Source organism: Cherax quadricarinatus, chromosome 22 (genome assembly GCF_038502225.1).
Source record: "Cherax quadricarinatus isolate ZL_2023a chromosome 22, ASM3850222v1, whole genome shotgun sequence".
Classification (NCBI taxonomy): Eukaryota; Metazoa; Arthropoda; class Malacostraca; order Decapoda; family Parastacidae; genus Cherax; species Cherax quadricarinatus.
Window position 1 is genome coordinate 25,355,455 of NC_091313.1, and position 15,797 is coordinate 25,371,251.

Sequence of the window (15,797 nt, forward strand, 5' to 3'; positions counted from 1 at the left end):
TGAACTAATCAAACATAACTGAATTATGTCAACCATACAAGTATGAAACATAAGAATTGCGAACAAAATCATCTAATACTAAAATTGTCTAAACATTGGAGAAATTAAAACTGCTGTCTGAAATAAATTTAATGAACACAGAATGCTATGTAAATGTCTAAGGGATAGGGTGTTGCAAAGTTGAAAGGTAATGCAGGGAATGGAGTCCTCTGGCACAGCCTACTCTGACTGCCTGACAAGCTTCTTAACTTCTGGCTCATAGATGGCTGGGAAAAGGATGATGGAGGTTTGATGCAATATGGATATTAATGCTCTACGGTATCATCTTCATCACGTGTGGATTTTTCTTGGTGGGCTACACTTCACTTCAACTAAATACATATGGTATGCATGTGTATGTGTATTAGTGGTGTGTGTATATATGTATATATTCTCTAAAGAAGAATATTAAGCCTCTATAATAAAATTTAACATTTCTTCTTAAAAACATGTTTGTTATACAGTGGACCCCCGACTTACGATGGCCTCAACCTACGATAAAACCGACTTACAATGCTTGTCAGCATAAAAATTTGACTCTGACCTATGTTGAAAAACTCGACTTGCATCATTCGTCCCGGACGCAGCTGTCTGGTCCGTCTGGCCTGAGCACCTCAGCTGAGCTAGTGTGACATTGCCCAAGAAAGGCAGTGTGTCATTGAGGACTAACTTATTTCCACTGGGGTCCTTAATCTTGTCCCCCTGGATGCGACCCACACCAGTCGACTAACCCAGGTGAAGAGGAAACAATGCCTGGAACTAGTGCTCATATTGGTGAATTTAAGGCCAGTGGCATACAGTGTGATAAGGCCTGTTCTGGAAGAAAAATGACAAACAGGACCTACATTACTCAGGAGGAAAAGGCACTCCCAGGACACAGTGTCTGATCACCACATCTTTATAAAGGTAAGTGTCATTTATTCTTCATTTAGTACACCAGTACATGCACAATATATATTGTGCATGTATCCTTCTTTTGGTGTGTAGGAAAATGTATATTTCATTTGGTAAAAAAAAAAAATTATTTTCATACTTTTGGGTGTCTTGAACGGATTAATTTGATTTCCGTTATTTCTTATGGGGAAAATTAATTAGACTTACGATGTGCTCTCTGGAATGGATTAATGTTGTAAGTCGGGGGTCCACTGTATATATATGTATGTACTTTACATCAGATATTTAAACTTCCAAATTCTCCTTACTTGCAGGAAAGTTAAGGGAATACAAGATATAAAAGAATAAATGAAATTAGTAATTACCAATGCCTGTATTAAACTTCTTGTAATACTTGTCTACAGAAAATGTAGATATCTAAGCACCCTCAGGAGTTGTATTAGTCAATAGAGGAACTGGACAATGTAACTTTTTTAGATACAAGTCCCCTCATGGAAGGTTCCTTGATGTTGGTGAGGGGCTCTTGATTTAGGGAATTGGATCTGTGCTCCAGTTCCCCGAATTAAGCCTGAATGCCTTCCACATCCCCCCTCCCCTGGGCGCTGTATAATCCTACAGGTTTAGCGCTTCCCCCTTGATTATAATAATAATAATTTAGATACAAGTTTTATGATGCATACATGGTTAGTTCATGTTTCTAATATAATTAAAATATTCAAATGCAGGAGCATAGATATACAGGTCATATAATACATCACTGGTCGAATCTTAGGATTCCCTTCAACACTGAATACGTGTAGTTGGTTAAGGTGACAACAATGCGAGGTGCTACAAAGGACTAGTCCACTTTCATTAATGCATCCCGTATATTACTTGCCTTCAGAATTTGCTTTTTATTAGTAAAATAGCCCTTGTGGCTTAGTGCTTCTTTTTGATGATAATAATTTATTAGTAAAAGCAGCATTGAATAACCCATACAGATTTTATTGTGAATATAATTAATAGTAATGATGCAATGCATTATTTCTTTCCCATACAGAATATGGATTTATATAGTGGATATGGAGGCTGTACAACTTTCCTTTGTGGTACAGTATCAACTAAGCTGCCATCATTTTCTTCAGTATCCAGGTGCAAGGCTGCACCATCACTTTTCCATGCAGGCGAGTGTTTGCTGGATAATTACATCTTTTATCAATCAGATTATTCCTGAATTTCTTTTTCAGCAGCATTGGGAACAATTTCAGGTTGCACTTTAATGTTCTAAAGTGCCATTTCAGCCATGTTTTCATAGTATGTGTACTTGACCAACAATTGTGCAATGTGATATCTTGTATTTTATACAGTTAAAACACACACAATAGTTTGTGACCATAATTATTTTTCAAATTCTTAATTGCTCCTTTATGTATGGGCTGGATCATGGATGTGCAAGTAGATGACATATATGCTGCAAAATACTGTGAAGTAACATTTTTCAGCACCATTGACAAATGGTAGCAAATCTTGCTGACTTTGGGTACCTCTGCTTTCAGGTAAATTATTATTATAATCAAAAAGAAGCGCTAAGCCACAAGGGCTATACAGCGCTGCGCTTTCAGGTAAAGTACCTGGGGCTTTGCACACAAAAAATTTTGCAAATCATGTTAAAGTAAGGCCTTGTATAATCCAGCTATTGTTTGCCTTGTCAACACCTTCATAAAATTTTTATACTCTTGAGTATGCATGAATTTAGCAGTTTTGCCAGTCTGAAGTAACAGCATTAGCACACACCATAAGTTTTATCTTTCCTTACATTTCTTTGGCCTGCTAAGACTCGCTAACAAAGTATAAGAATGTTATAGAATACGTACTCAGTGGTCAGTCGTCACGTGAGGTCACAGACCCTGAGCTGCTTTGGGGATTAGTGTGGACGGTTACAAAGCATGGCTTGCTTCTGCAGTGTTTTAAAAATTGAGGTTGGAGAGTTGAAGGAGGAGGTCTTGCTTCTCCAGGAGGAGATTAGGAGGCTGAAGGTCCACCTCAATGGGTCTGGGAGAGAGTGTGAGGTGGCTGGAGTTGTGGGGAATGAGGCTTCTAGCAGCGAGGTGCAGTCTGTCTCTCGCTGTGAGGAGGCTGTAGTTGGGGAGGCAGCAACGGCTACCAGCAGTGAGGTGCAGCCCAGCACCTGCTACAAGTGGCGAGTAGTTCACAGTAATGGAAGGCGCATCAGAGTAAGGAAAGTTAAGAGTGAAGATCTGAAGGTAGGAAATCGCTTCTCTGTTCTTCAGGATGAATGTACTTCAGTGGCCAGTGAAGGTAAGGGTACTACTGCCCCTGCTAATGGAGGTAAGCGCATTCTTGTGGTTGGTGACTCTCAGGTAAGATACATTGACCGTGCTTTTTGTAATAGGAATAAGAAGATGAGAGATAGAGTGTGCTTCCCTGGAGCTGGTGTTGGGGACATTGTCAACAGGCTGGATAATATCATGTCAGGTAATGGGAGCAAGCCCATTATCTGTCTCAGTGCTGGTGGAAATGATATTGGGAAGGGTAGGAGAGAAGAGCTGCTAGATAAGTACAGGTCAGCTATAGATTTCATTAAGTCTAAGGGAGGGATCCCAATCATATGTAGCATCTTGCCTAGAAGGGGAGTAGGAAATGAATGGTTGTCTAGGGCAATTGGTGTAAATTGCTGGCTAGACAGATACTGCAAGGAACTTGCAATCCCATTCATTGACAACTGGAACAACTTTTATGGCAAACATGATATGTATGCAAGGGATGGGGTACATCTCTCTGGGGCTGGGGTGGTAGCACTTGCAGACTCGATTGAGAAGGCCATTGGTGAAATGCCTATGATTTTAAACTGATGGAAGATAGAGGTATGGGTGTGTGTGGGAAACAAGCAGGTTGCAACACTTGGGTTGGAAACAGTAAATGTATAAAAGGCATTCAGCATGAAGTTATAAATAAAGACAATAGATCAGGTCAGCAAACAAAGGGGGACAGCAGAGGGCAGCAAGGGCCTAGCTCCCTTAAGGTTTACTATACTAATAGCAGGAGTGTAAGAAATAAGATAGATGAGCTAAGATTAATTGCAAGTGCAGGAAACATAGATATTATTGCTATAACAGAGACCTGGCTCAATCTGAAAGATAGAGAGATGCCCTCTGAATGTCACATACAAGGCTATAAATTATTCCACACTGACAGGGTCAACAGGAAAGGTGGTGGAGTAGCGATGTATGTCAGAGACAATTTAAATTGTTGTGTTAGACAAGATATTAAATTAGAAGCTTCAGCCACTGAATCTGTTTGGTTACAGCTTCTCGAGGGCCGAGAAAAACTAATTTTGGGTGTGATTTACAGGGCCCCAAATCTTGATAGGGAGTGCAGTAAACTTCTATGGGACGAAATTCGTAAGGCATCTACATACGAAAATGTTGTGCTAATGGGAGATTTCAACTATAGACAGATTGACTGGAGCAATTTGACAGGAAATTTAGAGTCAGGTGACTTTCTTGATACGATCCAGGATTGTTTTTTAAAACAGTTTGTGACAGAGCCAACTAGGGGAAATAACCTCCTTGACTTGGTTCTTGCCAGTAGGGAAACACTAATTAATAATCTTGAGGTTAATGATGAGCTTGGGGAAAGTGATCACAAATCACTCAGTTTTAATATATCATGGAATTCCCCTAATAATGGCAATCAAGTCTCCGTCCCTGACTTTCGCTTGGCTGATTTCATAGGACTGAAAAATTACTTAGGTGGGCTGAACTGGAATGACCTGACTAAGGGTCAGGTAGGTGGTGATGGTTGCCGATATGATGCTTTCCAGGGCATAGTTCTAGCTGCTCAGTCAAATTATGTTCCAAATAGGGAAATCAGATCAAACAAAAATGATCCTAAATGGATGAACAATAGATTAAAATATCTGATTGGTCAAAAGAGAGGCATATATAGGCAAATCAAAAGAGGAGAGGGGCAATTGAGAAATCGATATATTCAGTTAAAGAGAGAAATAAAAAAGGGAATTAGAAAAGCAAAAAGAGATTATGAGGTTAAAGTTGCAAGAGAATCGAAGACTAACCCAAAAGGATTCTTTCAGGTATACAGAAGTAAGATCAGGGACAAGATAGGCCCACTCAAAAGTTCCTCGGGTCAGCTCACTGACAGTGATAAGGAAATGTGTAGAATTTTTAACACATACTTCCTCTCAGTTTTTACACAGGAGGATACCAGCGATATTCCAGTAATGATAAATTATGTAGAACAGGACGATAATAAACTGTGCACTATTAGGGTCACAAGTGACATGGTCCTTAGGCAAATAGATAAATTAAAACCTAACAAATCCCCAGGCCCTGATGAACTGTATGCAAGGGTTCTAAAGGAATGTAAAGAGGAGCTTAGCACACCTTTGGCTAATCTTTTCAACATATCACTACAAACTGGCATGGTGCCAGATAAGTGGAAAATGGCAAATGTGATACCTATTTTCAAAACAGGTGACAGGTCCTTAGCTTCGAACTATAGACCAATAAGCCTAACCTCCATAGTGGGAAAATTTATGGAATCAATAATTGCCGAGGCAGTTCGTAGCCACCTTGAAAAGCATAAATTAATCAACGAATCTCAGCATGGTTTTACAAAGGGGCGTTCCTGCCTTACGAATTTATTAACTTTTTTCACTAAGGTATTTGAGGAGGTAGATCATGGTAATGAATATGATATTGTGTATATGGACTTCAGTAAGGCTTTTGACAGGGTCCCACATCAGAGACTATTGAGGAAAATTAAAGCACATGGAATAGGAGGAGAAATTTTTTCCTGGATAGAGGCATGGTTGACAAATAGGCAGCAGAGAGTTTGCATAAATGGGGAGAAATCAGAGTGGGGAAGTGTCACGAGCGGTGTTCCACAGGGGTCAGTGTTGGGCCCCCTGCTGTTCACAATCTACATAAACGACATAGATGAGGGCATAAAGAGCGACATCGGCAAGTTTGCCGATGACACCAAAATAGGCCGTCGAATTCATTCTGACGAGGACATTCGAGCACTCCAGGAAGATTTGAATAGACTGATGCAGTGGTCGGAGAAGTGGCAGATGCAGTTTAATATAGACAAATGCAAAGTTCTAAATGTTGGACAGGACAATAACCATGCCACATATAAACTAAATAATGTAGATCTTAATATTACGGATTGCGAAAAAGATTTAGGAGTTCTGGTTAGCAGTAATCTGAAACCAAGACAACAGTGCATAAGTGTTCGCAATAAAGCTAATAGAATCCTTGGCTTCATATCAAGAAGCATAAATAATAGGAGTCCTCAGGTTGTTCTTCAACTCTATACATCCTTGGTTAGGCCTCATTTAGATTATGCTGCACAGTTTTGGTCACCTTATTACAGAATGGATATAAATTCTCTGGAAAATGTACAAAGGAGGATGACAAAGTTGATCCCATGTATCAGAAACCTTCCCTATGAGGATAGACTAAGGGCCCTGAATCTGCACTCTCTAGAAAGACGTAGAATTAGGGGGGATATGATTGAGGTGTATAAATGGAAGACAGGAATAAATAAAGGGGATGTAAATAGTGTGCTGAAAATATCTAGCCTAGACAGGACTCGCAGCAATGGTTTTAAGTTGGAAAAATTCAGATTCAGGAAGGATATAGGAAAGTACTGGTTTGGTAATAGAGTTGTGGATGAGTTTCTAAATATGCCATGCTCATTAGCATTATAATGCTAAAAATTTTGCACAGGAGTTAAATCTCATTCCTAGACCAAACAAGTAAATTAATCAGTATACTGGTCAGCAGTTACATCTATCATCATTACATTCATGGGAAAGTGCTGAGGGTCATACAGCTCCCGAGCATCAAGAAACTTCCGAGACGATTAACATCTGTAGATTGATTTGCTCCAATGATTAACTTGACATTAGTCATTGGATTAAATGTACCTTGATGCCAGTTAAGTGCTCTTGTTCCTTTTTGGATTGAACTTGATTGCTTCCTACTCCCCATGCTTAGTGTTTCCCCAATTAAAAACCTTGAGAAGTATAGTACAACAAAGAAATTCAATAATTCTTGGTGTATGGATCAACAGTGAAGCACTTCGTAACTGTGTGTGTATGTATGTAATATTCTATTCCGTAAGTTCATTTAAACATGTGACTTAAAATCTATGACTTTACTCTTAATTTCTAGTAAAGTTAAGTAAAATTTTTTGCATAAGTACAGTACATCTGATGAATAAAAAACATGCAACATTTTGGTAGCTTTATTGCCAAAAATTTGTCTGCACAGCTGACTTCCCCAGTTCAATGCAGGTGAATACAGCACTGGAGATGATGTAAGTAATTTTGAGGTGGTTAGCCCTTCATCTGAAAGACTAACAATTGCCGATCAAGGCTGATCATTTCTTCTATTGCCTCCAGTATTATACTTGCATGTATTTGACTGAGGAAACTTGTGCAAATTAAACTTTTTGGCAATAAAGACATCCAAGTGTTGCACATTTCTGCATCAATTTGTCTGTATTATATAAAAATAGTATATGTGGTTGATACTGTGAAGAGCAACCCACCCACATTTAAAATAAAAAAATGCAAGGACACTAGTTTGGTCATCTGCATGTACAGAGGGCCACTAGTGGACTAGAAAGCATCATACAAGGGAAAGAACATTTGACATGTCCTTTCTAAAAGATCAAGTTTAAGACTCAACCTCCACTTCAAACAAGATATAGCTTTTGAGAATGAAATAATCCAATATTTGTCAGAATCCTTCTACTTGTATAAAAAGACAAGTTTAAAGATATACTAGGGAAACAAGCATAAGTTCTGACAGTACATTTGTGACTAGAAGGTTTGGATCTCCCTCACGAGACCCCTTCTGCCGCTTTAACAACCAAAGTCAACGTGTGCGGTGACATCATTTCTACCCTAAAGTTATAGTCCTTTAAAAAAAATTTAAGTAAATGCTTCAATGATTATAACTGATATTCGAGTTCAAATTGACAAAACTTTCATCACACTTTTCTTTAGTAATTATTTGGAAAGCAATGTCAATGGCATGATGTTACTGGGAATGTACTTCTTGTTCAGTCATAATCTTTGAATCACATTTCCTAGCTACCAGATGTGCATTATTATTTACCTGGAAAAGAATTTATTAGCCTATTTCCAATCAAATCTGATTAGCTGCAGAAGGTGTCCAGGTAACAAAATTAAAACATTTATAAATTATTTGGCACGGGTTTGACCAGTTGATCAAGCATTTGCTAAAAAGCTTCAGTAAGTTCCATTCACACATTATTCTCATAAAGAGACTTTGTTGGAGCTAGGGAAATACTGTACCTCCTTGGTATATAAATCCCTTAAACAAAGTGCATCAAAATAGGTGATGTTATAAACCTGGACCTAAACTTCACTATACAGTAATCAATTATTAGAAGTACTCCTACCTAAATAAATATCGTGTCCTTTGATCCTTAATCCCAAGATGACTAGTTACATAGTAACTAAAAAAACAAAATGCATGTTTATGCTATGCCATTCACTTCTCAATATAAACACCCAAGATTCCATTCAATTTATAATTCCTTTACCCATAGCATTGTGTACAAAGTTTAGGGTGTCCCAAAAGTCTGGACCCAGTGTCGTGGCACTGAAGGAAAACATGGGAATGCTATCAGATCAGTGTGTCATTTTAAGAATCTGTACACAAATTGATGTGTCTATAGCATTTAATTTGAATTATTATTAAAAAGCAAGCAAAACAAAACTGCTTGGGTCATACAGCATTCAATTTGGAAAATAAATATATATATTATACATATTTTCCCTAAGGGTTCAGGCTAGTGGGACAGCCTGTACAGTAATCCTTAATGAGCAGTATCTGAGAACTGTCCCTATTAGCAAGTTCAGTACATGAAACTGACACATCATGATGCTTTTCAGTTTAAAGCATTCCATTCATGTGTCAGTTATTTACTATCAAAAATTAATAAATAACTTAGACAGCAAATAGAAATTCCTAAATTTTAAAATTACATGTACTGAAAAGGGCAGAACAATTACAGATCAGCACCATAAAGGTAAGGGAAAGTTCACAAGGATTGAGGACCTACAGAAGTCCACCTTTGCGACCAAATGATGTCCATCCCACAGTGCCAACATTTTGCTCTCCATTGCCACGTGGAGGTACACTGCCTAGAGAAGAGGGTCTCAGACGACCCCCAACAGTTCCCAGATCTGCACGTTGACCAGGTTTGAGCTGACTGAGACGATTATCAAGGTGACCTGACCCTGGATGTCCTGGAATACCCATTGGGGCCCCAGAAGGAAGTGTAGGACGTCTCTCTCCTGGAGAGAGAATCTTGGGTGCTGACATAATTCCAGCATTTTCAGAAGCAGAAAATGTAGAAGTGGTTGTGGTGGAGAATGTTGTGCTGTTGGTATTAGAGCTCTTGGCACTGTTCATAATTAGATTGGAGAGGTGCAAGAGAGGTGAAGTTGCTGGACGTGACATCACAATTCCACCAACTGTTAGTGCACGATCTGATGACCCAACAAAACGATTCACACCAATGGCTTGTACCTGCTCAACTAAATTTACACGTGGCCCTGCTGGGGACTGAGGAGCCGATGGGTCATCCTTGTAGAAAGTACGACGGAGGAGACTGGCTCCATAGTGGAAAGTTTTGGTCAGATCGTCCAAACCTGAAAAGATGAACCATTTCAAATCTGCTACATGATAAATGTTTGCAATAATGTAAGTACAGGTAGTCATTTATTCAATAACATTAAAGAAGCATTACCTGGTAATTTGTAACCCTCTGGCTCTGGTGAACCCGGTCTAGTAATTGTTGGACTATTAGCAGGTGTAGCTGTTGGCGAAAATCCGCTTGTCATATTCATTCCTCTTTCGTTCAGCATCTTTGCCAGTCCAGTGTTTGTGGAAAATGTGGCAGTGGAGCCTCTTCGTGATGGAGGGCATGAAGGAGCCCTCATAGGAGTACTGGGAGTTGGGATAACATTGGCTGATGAAGTTGGAAGAACACTGACTTGTGTTGGACGAAGACTGAAAACATTAAATGGGTTACAAGATAATAAAATTATTAGTTTATAATAACTTTTACAATAATTCATGAAATACTAAAATATAATGAACCTTATATAAGGATTAAAATAATTACAAAAAAAAAAAAATTTAGTACAGGTTGGCCATCACTAATCTGGCAATCAGTTATCCGGTTCCATCAGTAATCCAGCACTAATTTCGGCTAGCCTAATTTTAGATTTCATTATTATACTGACTCAAATCATTTTACTGACTCAAATTTCATTATTATAATAACTCAGAAATTGTGCGGTTGGTTGTAAATCCACAGCAATAAGCCAATGGAGGAGAAAGAAGTGATGAAAATGAGGAAGATGTAGCAGAAAGTCTCTAATCTAATCTAATCTAACCACTCTGTAATCCAGCAAACTCACTAATCCGGCACACTACAGGTCCTAATGATGCCAGATTAGTGATGGCCGACCTGTATGATAGATAAAGAAAAAAAATTTACTTTTGTGAATGCTACCTGATAGTTAAAAAATTTGGAACATTTTTGTTATATAACACCAAACTAAGCCTGGACTACTTAGAAAATATAATTCCAACTGATGCTCAATTAATAGGTGTAACCTTATGTATGCACCAAGGCTAAACTAAAACCATTCTGTTACCAAAACTTCCCACAGCTGTTACCTACCAGAAACAGGTCAAAATACAGTATGTAAAAAAAAAAAAAAAGAATTAAAAACAAGAAGAATGATCTTATTCACCAAATACCCATATTCAGGAGAGGTTTGACTTGTCAATAGTCCAGGATGGACCAAAACATCTTCCTTAACATTCTTCCCCTAAGTGAGGGTTTTTGATGAATTATTCTAGCCATGGTACAGTGATTTTTTTGTTCAAGAATAATCCTAATTAAACACCACATCACATTAAGATAAATCACTATAAAATTAGCATCAAGTTTTATGAGCAAAGCACATTCTACCTTGGCGTGAGGCTTGTCTGATCATCTGGGTGTAGTATGGTTGAGTTGGTGTACGTGAAGACACCTGAGGTAGACATGAACCTCTTGCCTGGGTTCTCCTCTTCTACTTCATCCTCCTCAAGGTCAGACATTGAGTATACATCCAGGTTCAGTTGATCAGCACCAGCACCACCCTATTAGACAGATACACATTGAGTACAGGAAGTCCTCACTTAACGTCGTTGACAAGTTCTTGGAAACTGCGACTTGAAATGAAACGATGTATAATGAAACCAATTTTTCTATAGGCTAATTGATATAAACATTAGCACTCACTGCAACAAGGTTAAATAAAAAAAATGTGTGCAAGCAAAAATTGTAGGGAGCACCTCCTACCACTATGCAGTTCAAAAACAAATGTGCAAATTCCACACAGACAGTAGCCCGAGCCGGGAATCAATTTTTTTCTCATCACTGTTATAACGAAACGACATTGAACGAAATAATGTTAAGCGAGAACTTACTGTATATATCCAGGATTAGTTGATTAGCACCAGCACCACATGCTGGTGATGATCAACTGGATATATATACACACACAAACACTTCACAAAGACAAAATATTATGAATTAAAGATTTCTTATACTGAATAAAATTCATTCGGTTTATCCAGTCAGTATTCCGATTGAAAGATTAAAGTTGATGAAGACTGCCCCCTTACTTGCATGTTTCAATACTCTTCTGTTCATTCTCTGGCTAACTAGTCTGCAAGTTAGAGACATACCGGTACTTATGCAACCTTCCTTAGTCTTGAAAACAAATAATTATTGTCTTAATATAATAATCTCCCTTTTATCACTATTAAAAGTTCATTCCTTCATTAAAACAATTCAAATATTTCCCTTAAGTATTGCACCAGGTAACTTTTTTCAAGTCAGAAATGTACCTTACACAAATGGGTCAGGCAATCACAGGCCCTATGGCAACTTTAAAATAAACTGACCAATTGTTGCGAGGAAAAAGCGGACAGGTCCCTGATACAATACATATCTTACATATTTTCTAAGAAAAAGTTGAAGGAAGAATAAAAAAAATTTACCCAACATATGTAAATATTTCTAGTGCACATATTATTAATTTATATAGGTAGTAGGTTGGTAGACAGCAACCGCCCAGGGAGGTACTACCGTCCTGCCAAGTGAATGTAAAACTGAAGCCTGTAACTGTTTTACACGATGGTAGGATTGCTGGTGTCTTTTTTTTTCTGTCTCATACACATGCAAGATTTCAGGTATGTCTTGCTACTTCTACTTACACTTAGGTCACACTACACATACATGTACAAGCATATATATACACACACCCCTTTGGGTTTTCTTCTATTTTCTTTCTAGTTCTTGTTCTTGTTTATTTCCTCTTACCTCCATGGGGAAGTGGAACAGAATTCTTCCTCCGTAAGCCATGCGTGTTGTAAGAGGCGACTAAAATGCCGGGAGCAAGGGGCTAGTAACCTCTTCTCCTGTATATATTACTAAATGCAAAAGGAGAAACATTCGTTTTTCCTTTTGGGCCACCCCGCCTCGGTGGGATACGGCCGGTGTGTTAAAAGAAATATTATTAATTTACTGAGAAAGGTTTGGAAATACCTTTATTTGGCAAAATATATACCATACCAGGACTACAGGCTTTGGAAAGGCAAGATGGGCAGCTGCCATGCCCTTAAAATTAAGTAAAAAACTTAACATTTTACAATATATACAAATAACCTAGGTAGTAGGTTAGTAGACAACAACCGCCCAGGGAGGTACTACCGTCCTGCCAAGCAAGTGTAAAACAGAAGTCTGTGATTGTTTTACATGATGGTAAGACTGCTGGTGTCTTTTCTGTCTCAAACATTCAAGATTTCAGGTACGTCTTGCTACTTCTTCTTACACTTAGACACACTACACATGTACAAGCATATACAGCCTCTCTTCATTTACCGACATACTTGTTTACCGATGACTCAGACTTCTAACAGGCTCTCTGACCAGTATGCATACCTCTACACGTACTTCCTCTATTCTGTTTATTACAATATACAGTACACTACTGTATAAATAACAGAAAGGCACAATACCGTGACTGGAACAATACACAAATAACCCGCACCTACGAGAAAGGAGCTTACGACGGCGATTCGGTCTAACTTGGACCATTTACAAAGTCATACTAACAAAAATGAGAGGAGGAGGAAATATATATAGGCCAGCAGACAGGGATGGGACAAGTGAGGTACTAGGAAAGGAAGAAAAGTAGTGGTAGAGAGAGTAGTAGTAGTAGTGAAGTCAGTCAAAGACTAAGAAAGAGGAGCACTGCAAGAGAGCTAGGGGCCCACAAATGGTAGAAACAAAAACACAGAGGGAGAAAAATAATAGTAATGGACCAGATACCCAAGGCAGAAGAAAGAAAACCCAAAGGAGAAAGAGAAAAGGAGAAGGGGGAAAAAAGAATGAGGTTAAGTCACAGGTGTTCTGAAATTTGGAACATTATACAATGTAATGGGAAAGGAAGGCATCTACAGAGACAAAGCCAGAACCAAGATTCATACAAGGAAAGTTGTGTATAAGGGAGGATTCAACCAGACAGTGACTGTGAAAGTTCGATGTAGGGTAGACAGTTTTAGCAGAAGACCAGTCAACAGGATGACTGTGATCTCTGACATGACAGAAAGGGAACATAATAGTATGCTCCTCACTAACGACAAATTTGTTTACCGACGTGGTCTTAAGAACAGAATTCCATCATACATACACACCCCTCTGGGTTTTCTTCTATTTTCTTACTAGTTTTTGTTCTTGTTTATTTCCTCTTATCTCCATGGGGAAGTGGAACAGAATTTTTCTTCTGTAAGCCATGCATGCTGTAAGAGGCGACTAAAATGCCGGGAGTAAGGAGCTAGTAACCCCTTCTCCAGTACACATGAATAAAGTTAAAAAGAGAAACTTCGTTTTTCTTTTTGGGTCACCCTGCCTGTGGGATATGACTGATTTGCTGAAAGAAGATGATATACGTATAAATAATAATAATGTAATAAAGAAATAACTAACATGTTAATTATTAATCAAATCTAGCCTACAGCACCATTTAACAGTGGTGTTAGGCTATCTATGCTTACAAATTAGGCCTATAGACAGAGGCAACACCAAGGGGTGGAAGCAAGGGGAAGCTGAAGCCTCCCAAAGCACATCTAGCCCTCCCTCTCCTTCAACCATATTGCCACTGCTGAGCCCCACCTATATAAAACGTTTTGGATCTGCCCCCTGCCTATAAACCTGGGTTGCGATATAATGGACCTTAGAAATAATGTAACCACTACTACTACCTAACACATGGGGTACCTATATATACCCTCTGTGTCCTTGTATTATTTGCAACGGCTTGAGTAAGCTCTGGAGAGTGAAACGTTGCCACAATAAAATGTGACATTAGTTGCATCTGTGTCCTTTTACCTAGCAAGATTATTATTATTAATATTATTCTTTCTTTCAACACACCAGCTGTATCCCACCAAGGCAGGGTGGCCCAAAAGAAAAAATGAAAGTTTCTCCTTTTACATTTAGTAATATATACAGGAGAAGGGGTTACTAGTCCCATGCTCCTAGCATTTTAGTCACCTCTTATGACACACACATGGCTTATGGAGGAAGAATTCTGTTCCACTTCCCCATGGAGAATTAATATTATTATTATCACTATTAATATTATTATAAGATTCATACTGGGCTATAGCTGCCAACAACTACCCAACAGAACTCGGACATTATTTTACACCTTTTAATGCATACAACCTATATCCATGTTGAAGCACTAAACCCATAAGGGTCATACAGTGCCTGAGAATGGGAGAAAAACTTCAATTTAATGAACCGAAAGCCCTTCACTGTTATGAAATTTCCCTCTTGAATGAATTACTGTAAAGACACTATGAAACAAGAACTAAGCTTAAGACTCCATTTAAGTGAGGCTCTTTGAAGCCAGTAAAGGGCTTTTTGGTGCAAGGAACTGGACTTGGCTTCCCTTGGATCAAACCTCATTGCCTCCTATTCCCCCAGGTGTTGTATAACCACTTAAAATTTACGTTATGCTTTCCCCTCATTAATAAAAAAATAATAATAATTTCCTTGGGAGCAAGGGGCTAGTAACTCCCCCCCCCACTTCTGTACAAATTACTAAATGTAAAAAGAACAAAAACTTTTGTTTCTTCTTTTTTTACATCGCCAGTCTCAGTGGGAGATGAGTGGTGTGTTAAAAAAAATTAAAAATAATATGTAATAATAATTAGCTGAAGATACATTAAAAAGAGGATTTACCTTAATAGCAACCCCTTCTCTTTCCTCCAGTAGACCTCCAAGATGTGGTGTTGCCAGACGAGACCATTGGTGGAGTGTCAATGATCCCTCAATAGGCTTCACTATCTGAAGCTTCTGAGGCAGCTTCCAGTCACTAGCATTCATGCCACCATAAGTGCTTAAGCCTGACTTGCCACTTCCTGTATGAGGCAAATATTCTGTAAGTAAATAATCTTAGATGTTAATGACAGAAATCTATGCTCCTGTTCTTAACTACAGTTTTACCAAATAATTCTTAATGAATGGGTAGACTATAATGTACACACAAAAATTTCCTCTCACCAGTAGACATGATAGAATCTGGTGTGCGGCATCCATAAGGTAAGAAATGCGATGGTGTTCCAGAACGATTTCCTGGACCAAGCCGACGCAGGCACGAGTCCAGGTCTGGTGTTCCTGGCCAGCCTGGGACACCTAAGTGACTTCCTCTGCAGCACAAAGAA

General features: G+C 38.6%; 2 protein-coding genes across 19 annotated transcripts in view; one reads left to right on the plus strand and one right to left on the minus strand.

Annotated features, from left to right (window-relative positions):
- Positions 1-1,730: 1,730 nt before the first annotated feature.
- LOC138853070 (uncharacterized) lies at positions 1,731-5,184 on the plus strand. Its single transcript, XM_070087586.1, has 2 exons — positions 1,731-2,468; positions 2,535-5,184. The coding sequence occupies exon 2, from the start codon at positions 2,859-2,861 to the stop codon at positions 3,783-3,785; it is 927 nt and encodes a 308-aa protein (XP_069943687.1). The 5' UTR covers positions 1,731-2,468; positions 2,535-2,858; the 3' UTR covers positions 3,786-5,184.
- A 2,007-nt stretch (positions 5,185-7,191) lies between these two features.
- Positions 7,192-15,797, minus strand: part of LOC128689689 (trafficking kinesin-binding protein milt-like) — a 406,769-nt gene continuing 398,163 nt past the window's right edge. For 16 of the 18 annotated variants that reach the window (XM_070087581.1, XM_070087583.1, XM_070087578.1 and 13 more), the window contains 5 exons: positions 15,637-15,782; positions 15,316-15,512; positions 10,984-11,156; positions 9,748-10,010; positions 7,192-9,649 (listed from right to left, as the gene is read on the minus strand). In XM_070087581.1, the coding sequence (XP_069943682.1) occupies positions 9,054-9,649; positions 9,748-10,010; positions 10,984-11,156; positions 15,316-15,512; positions 15,637-15,782 (1,375 nt within the window). In that variant the 3' untranslated portion in view covers positions 7,192-9,053. The remainder of the gene's footprint in view (positions 9,650-9,747; positions 10,011-10,983; positions 11,157-15,315; positions 15,513-15,636; positions 15,783-15,797) is intronic. The other 2 variants (XM_070087566.1, XM_070087582.1) reach the window with 1 other exon arrangement.

What these genes read in the sequence shown, in the direction of transcription:
- LOC138853070 (XM_070087586.1), top strand. Translation starts at nt 2,859, where the DNA reads ATGGCTTGCTTCTGCAGTGTTTTAAAAATTGAGGTTGGAGAGTTGAAG.